Source organism: Diprion similis, chromosome 9 (genome assembly GCF_021155765.1).
Source record: "Diprion similis isolate iyDipSimi1 chromosome 9, iyDipSimi1.1, whole genome shotgun sequence".
Classification (NCBI taxonomy): Eukaryota; Metazoa; Arthropoda; class Insecta; order Hymenoptera; family Diprionidae; genus Diprion; species Diprion similis.
In genome coordinates, this window is record NC_060113.1 from 7966065 (window position 1) to 7973197 (window position 7133).

The 7133-nt window shown below is 39.8% G+C and overlaps 1 protein-coding gene across 2 annotated transcripts; it reads right to left on the bottom strand.

Annotated features, from left to right (window-relative positions):
- Positions 1-434: 434 nt before the first annotated feature.
- LOC124410395 (glucose dehydrogenase [FAD, quinone]-like) lies at positions 435-6711 on the bottom strand. Of its 2 annotated transcripts, XM_046888727.1 has the most exons (4): positions 5465-6711; positions 4897-5176; positions 3997-4402; positions 435-551 (listed from the first exon to the last, which is right to left on the bottom strand). In XM_046888727.1, the coding sequence occupies exons 1-4, from the start codon at positions 6709-6711 to the stop codon at positions 547-549; spliced, it is 1938 nt and encodes a 645-aa protein (XP_046744683.1). In that variant the 3' UTR covers positions 435-546. The 2 variants fall into 2 exon arrangements, with proteins under 2 accessions (XP_046744683.1, XP_046744681.1); XM_046888725.1 differs by lacking the exon at positions 435-551 and having other exon boundaries at positions 3885-4402.
- Between the last annotated feature and the right edge of the window lie 422 nt (positions 6712-7133).

The following is a 7133-nucleotide window of genomic DNA, read 5'->3' on the forward strand; positions in this document are numbered from 1 at the left end:
GTCGATGTTCCACTCGATTGTAAACCCCTCGATCCCTCAGTCAAGGTAAATCGCGGTCCGGCATGCCAAACTGGATACAGCTTGTCTATTCTGTTCAGTCGTAGGTGAGATGAGGCATCGCGATTTATTTCAAATTATCAGTGCCATGTTGAAAAAATTAGTCCCGATACTCTTGTTTTCAAGCGGCTATTGTTCGAATACTAATTTCTTACCGTAGTTAAAATTGTTTCAGAAAATCAAAATGATGGGTGAAAGACGGCTCATTAGAAAAATAGCAGGCTTGAAAGTCGTTCGATGGTATTTTATCAATTTGTAATTGTAATGTCAGTTGCAAAATCCATTCATTAACGTATTTTTAATTACTCGAAAAATATTGACATTTGATTTTTCGTCTTATCCGTTATACGTTTAAATAAGCAGCAAGGATCGATGTTTGTAGGTAGGCATTTATTTTTCACATGACTTTATATTCTCTGGCGTAAACTACGACTAACAATGAATCGAATGGACAAGCCGTATCCGTAGGCCGGCGACAGCAGTCGAGATCTACACTGTAAAAAAATAACATGAATTCAAAATGCATTCACCATACTATGTCGCGCGAAATTCACAAACCAGCTGTCTCAAACCGCAAATTCAAACACCTTGTCAATGTCAACAAATCCGCCAAGTGAGTATTTCTAGAATAAAATACGGGTTTAGAAAATTGAGCACGAGAACCGATCGCCAAACTTCTGTGGGAAATTTGACAATGAAGCCAAGCCATATGACTATACATCCGCCTCGAAAGAATCTATCCTCAAACACCAAAGAATCAAGAACATGAATTAATATCAAAGAATCGAGTAATAAATTAAACTTGGAATTGATTTCAAATTTAAGTAAGGAGAAAGTAAACCAAAATCAAACAAACTCTCAGATTCAGAACTTTCATCTCAAGTATTGCTATTGCAATCGTGATTGAACAACTTGACGAGTGAATGAGACATCATTAAAATCTAAGGCTAACGATTGATTGAGCAGAGCTTGTTATTTGTTAATGAATGCGTATTTTAAATTGGAGTGTTTGTGTGAAGAGAATTATTCCAATCACGAATAGAGATAGTTGGCACGACCCAAAAGATCCGAATTCGCAGATAATGAAGGACTGAACTAAAAATCTGAACGGAGCGAAAATGAGGGTTCGCACGCGTGGACATCGAAAGGCTTGTGAGCTTAGATTTAATCTGACCATAAGTGGAGCAGTAAATCGATGATTTTTCCCAGAACGCGACACCTGACCGCCGGAACGATCTTCGACTTTATTCCTTCGTTACATAATGTATTATTGAATAAAAGTATAATTTTCAACTTAACACGTCTTTGAAACGGACTAAAAAGTATAAACTGATTTCTCATAGCCCCGTACAGATTCGAAACCAAAAACGTGGGGTGCATGCAATGGATCGTTGATGCATGAATAGTTCACCTAAGTCAGTACCAATTTTATTGCACTGCAAATGACATAAACTATTGTGTGAGTTCTCTCAACGACAGCTATTCTCTACATTCTTCACTATTATCTATTGCATGGGCCATTGGGCCCCGCATGCAGCTGAAAAAAAGGTTTTATGCCTTTTGGTCCGTTTCAGATTGAAAATTTGATTTTTATTCATGGGCCAATCCACCAATTAATAACGAATGATCTGGACATCGAAAAATTGATTTTTCGGATAATAAGTTCTCTTCTAGTGTGTACTAAGTTTGAAAACTTCACCAAGTCTTCACTCCCCAGGACTCACCGTTCGCCAGGAATGCCAATGAAAGTTTATTATCTTGACCTGACTGAGGTTGAAATGCGAATTATTTTCGTATTGTAACCGGCATCAACTAATCAGAAAAAATATGCATCTCATGTGGAAAACTCCCACCTTTCCGAACGTTCAATTATTTTTGGACAACTTTCCAAAATCAACCTCAAAAACACGTTTTCAGGCAGAAAACCGCTTTTTCTCATGCGCCTCCAGGTTTTTTTTTTTTTTGAATTTTGCATGTGAAAGCTTAGATTTTTTGTGTGAGGAACCCAAATTGTTCGAGTGAGGTAGCCATGGGATTTCACGTTAGACACGTTTAATTAATGAAAGTCTGTTAATAAATAGCCGCTTTTTGAACTTAACGAGATATTTTCATTTCTCGGATGCATATGAATCGTACTGTCTCTAAACAAATATTCATATTAATCTCATTTAAAAACACTATCTAAAACAATGGAAATCATTCACCCCGTTCTCACGCCATTTCAGAGCATCTTTTTGGTTTGAATCCATTCTTGAGATCAGCTTTGCATCCAGCGTCGAAAAATATATAGGAAACGTAAAATTGCTCTTCCATGCCAAAAGAAAAAAAAAACTGAATTTCCAGATTCAAAGGGTTGAAACCCTTCATCATTAGTAGGTACGACGTACATGCAACGTTTGAAGGAAGCATTTGGGGTGATTGTAACGCAATTAGCAGTCCTTGCAATGACACACAGAATCACGTAACGGCAATAGGATAAGGAGCTCAAAGAAGAGTACATTTTGTGATAAGCGTGGATATTGTTCTTGATGAGACCAAAAACTTTGTACGTACGAGTTTCGACCCGTAATTCTTATCACAAAAGATAGGAAATCGCTACGAAGATGAAGTCGCGATTTTAAGAGAGGTTAGAGTGCTAAAAAGGTACTTTTTGGATCTGATGTCCTGTTGCGCTTCGACCTCCCAGGGCCGAGGCCAGCGCCGAATGATTACGAATCACGTTAATTGGAGTGACGCGAAGTCTTGGTAAATTGGAAACATCATAGCGTGCACCGACCGGGTCATAAAAATTCTCCTTGTTCGAGGTCGCTAAACTTTATTGTTTACACGAAACGCGCTAATCAATTTGATCATTGTCTGGAATTTCATGCACTTTCTGTTGTTGGCAAAATGTAAGTCCTCATATGTTTTCCATGTTCCGCAGAAATTCTGGTCATTCTGAATATGAAATCTATTTCAAGGTGAAAGATCCTTAGGAATTTGTGCTACGAAAAATGCTTTTTTTCATTTTTTGAGACCAGAATATGCTCGAAAACCCGAGTGGTTGGAAGTACACATTTTAGACAGAATTCTGATACTTTTGAAATTGCAAGAGCGCTAAAAATTAGAGGATTTTTATACCTCGGCATAAAATAGAATATATCCAAATTCTGGCGAATCGAAATGTTCGCCTCGAAAAGCTGTCGGTCTAAGGAGCCCGAATCGGCTCAAACAATGAGCCAACAGACTGCGTTCGTGAGTTTTAGTCATTTTCTACGGTTTTTGAATAAAAATGGCTGCAACGAAGCTAACAAATATACAAATTCACGCAGTCGCAAAGGAATCCACTAGATGGGAATCCATTCCAATATGCAGAAACAGTCTTTTCATGCCCTGAAGTAAGTATCTTCATTTTATTTCATCTACTAATTTGCCAATTTCCAAACCTCGACAAAAGCTTTTATGTGCCACACAACCTAAATATCAGCTCAGAGTTCTTTCTGCTACAAATAGAAGGTCACGTGTACGCTTCACGAAGTAGATTCCGATTGATGCAAAGCTGCTAATGTCGTTGGCTCTTTTCTATTTAACCCGCACAGCAGGAGACACGGATGGTCATGAATCGGTCATCACATCCGGAATTGTATGATCGGCTCAACGATTAGTGAATATTTCCGACATTCGTCAAAATAGAACTTTAGTTGCACGTCAAAAACTGTACACATTTTCTCATCTATTAGAATCGCGAAGAACTCAATACGGATATAATGACGATACATATTGCAGTCAGCCATGTACTGCGCGATGTAAATAACTCTGTGCTAAGTTATTAATTAGCTATAATTGCAGCACTCTTTTTTTGTGTTCTACGCCCAATTCAGAATAAGTATTGAAAATAAGCATACACACAATAAGCAATCAAGGAATACCAAAGCAGTACGGATGACAGAAAAATATTACTTGTGGAGTTGGAACTTTCGTCGGAATCGGCAGATATTTCTTTCCATTTCCAATCTTCCTTGATCAGATCCGCTGCCTTTTCCGCGATCATGATTACCGGAGCGTTGGTATTGCCAGATACGACGTTTGGCATTATTGAAGCGTCGACTACCCGAAGACCTTCCACCCCGTGGACTCGCAGGCGGGGATCAACTACGGCCATTTCATCATCGTCGGGACCCATTTTACAAGTTGAAGTTGGATGGTAAATCGTCAGCGAATAGAACCGTGCGTAGCAGCGATAATAAGCGTGAGATGGAAATGTTAAGTTCGCACAGTCGGGAATCAAGTTGGGATTAGGACGTGCGTTGAGTTTCTTCATAGTCGGGGTCTGGCTAAAATTGTAGGCGACAACGGCTCCCTCTGCCTGTAATAAACGGTGTCGTTCGATACGTATACGAATGAATATAATTTCGATTAAAGTATCAGAATTTCATTCTTAGTTTGCATGACAATCTTACAGGGAAGATTTGTTTTTCTACTTGGTGCTGTCATTTTTTTTTTGTGCCTGAAACGGGAAAATTTGGACAATACGAAACTAAATCGATTCTACTCGACTGTGAGTAACGAAATAAATCATTTTCTCATCGAGGCGTAGCTTGTCACTGAAAATAAGTAACATCAGCTTTCACCCTGCAGTGTGTACAAGTGATATTTTGCATACTGTCCGTGGCGAGTGAAATCTAGTCTCCATTTGAGAAAAATTAAATACATATTTTCACTCTTCAATTGAAACACTTTAGGTGATTACCAAATACTTGCAAATGTTGTAAATGAAAAGAAAAATTGTATCACTTTTATTTTCGAATTTAACACACAGCACGCAATCAGATCCATTAACGCTGAAGATTATTAACTTACCAAAACATCCAAATCAGATGGGTCGTCGAAATAATTTGGAACTATCATCGGAGGGCTTGTAACATTATTATCTCTCAGTTTGATGTAACCTCTGCTCTTTGGGCGTAGTAACAGTGGTATTATACCATACGAATCCTTATCGATGATGTCTGCGTTTAGACTCTCGTAGAAGTCACTCCTCACACCGAAACCGTGCTCAATACCTGCTCTATTCAAATTATCCGCCGTTGATCCAAAGTACAATTGGATATCTGGATAATCTTCCGAACTGTTTGAATATCTGAAAAAAGTAGCAATGACTGATGATGTAGAACATATCCATTTGTGGTCAAAATAATGTGGGTGTGCGAGGTTCGTATGAAGGCTTTCTTCACATTATAGGTCTATGTCAATTGCCATAAACAGAAAGTATTTATCAAGACGATTAGCTCATGGACTAATCAGAAATCTTCCAGATTTTGGAGTAAACCTGATTTAACTTGTGTATGTGAATCCAATGTCTGCGATGTAAGAGTCTACTGGACATTTAAAGATTATATTCTTGCTAAGTAATTATCAATGCAGTTACCTAGTATTTATAAATCCTAATACTTCAGCCAATGCAGCATCGTACAGCGGACCTTCACGTTGGATCAGAAACTGTTTAGCGGCTGAAAATGTCGATGTTGACAGATTATATGGTGGATCAATCAAGTAGGTGAGTCCGCCGAGTGCGACATGGTCCTGAAGACTTTGCCCGACTCCAGGGCTATCGAGAATAACGTCGATTCCAAGCTCCTCCAAGTCCTCTTTGGGACCAATTCCTGAGAGCATAAGTAGCTGAGGTGATTGTATACTACCCGCTGACAGTATCACCTCATTCTGAGCATGGACGGTGTACCTTACGTTTTCTCGAACAAACTCAACGCCATACGCTATTTTTGTCGTTTCATTTACCAAAATCTTATCAACCATGGAATTTGTGCTGATGTGAAGATTCGTTCGATTAGATACGGGGCGTAGATAAGCTTTCGCCACGCTGCATCTGAGGCCATTCCGAAGAGTGCCTTGTGGATAGGTAGCTCCGGTTTGCGTCTCTCCGTTGAAATCCGTTTCGTTGTAACCCATTTCCTGAATGGCTTCCATGAAATAACTTCCAATGGGATGCTTGTATCTGTAAGTTTCCACGGTGAGATAGCCCTCGGTTCCGTGATAAGATGATCCACGAAGATCGGAAATCGAAATGTTCTCTGCTTTCTTAAAATACGGCAAAATATCCTCGTACCCCCATCCTGGATTGCCGAGGTCTCGCCATTTGTCGTAATCCTTACGGTTCGCCCGCACGTATAGCATATAATTGGTAGCACTGCTGCCACCAAGTACCTTACCCCTGGGCCAACTGCACTGATTATTAATCATGCCTTTGCAATAGTTTGTTGAAGGTTCAGTTTTGAATGCCCAGTCCATGTAAGTACGCTGAATATTAAAGAACATCGTCGGTACTTCAGATATGACATCTTCGTCATCGCCAGCTTCTAGAAGCAAGACATTCCAGCCTGTATTCTCTGTTAATCTGTTGGCAAGTACACCGCCGGCAGATCCACCACCAATTATCACAAAGTCATAAGTGTTGAGCAGCTCTTCCGGAGCCACGATGCGTACTCTGTGGTCCTCATCGACGATGTCCGGTCGCATGAACGTTATGAGAAGTTCCAAAAATACCGTAAGCCCGACCATCGATCCGACGGATAGAGCTGTTCCAAGGCCCTCGAACGTCCATTGTATCATTCGAGCTGATATCGTGGTTTCTATGCACCGTGGAATTGCCATTGCCATGGCGTTCTATTGCCAAGAACTCTTTCGCTGTATCAAAAACACAGAATATAGTTACTACTTTTCCTGTAGCTCAAATTGGTATTCGAACATCCATTCCGAATCATCGTCGACCGGAAAATTTCAATTACAGGAGTTTTGCATTTTTTTATCCATCAAGCAGAACTGAGGCGACCGTTTCCAGACCGGCGGGCAAAATAGAAATTAAAAACGTCCGAGCTGTGTCGAGTAGCGGGTGTTTTTGATTTTTTTTCTGTCCGCAAAATATTTTCCAAATTTTCATAAAAATACTCAATAATTGCGATAAAATGTGTTTATGTACTCATAACGTGTTTGAAACTGTGACAAACAAAAATCCGTTCATGCGTTGCAAAAAATATCGCGTGCTTAAATGGCTTAGCAGGCTTCTCAACTTCGCGTGGCTG

Coding starts and splice junctions, on each gene's coding strand:
- LOC124410395 (XM_046888725.1), bottom strand. CDS start 6,711: ATGGCAATGGCAATTCCACGGTGCATAGAAACCACGATATCAGCTCGA. Junction 5,177..5,464: donor TTAGGATTTATAAATACTAG/GTAACTGCATTG, acceptor TACTTTTTTCAG/ATATTCAAACAGTTCGGAAG. Junction 4,403..4,896: donor CATCTGATTTGGATGTTTTG/GTAAGTTAATAA, acceptor CGTTTATTACAG/GCAGAGGGAGCCGTTGTCGC.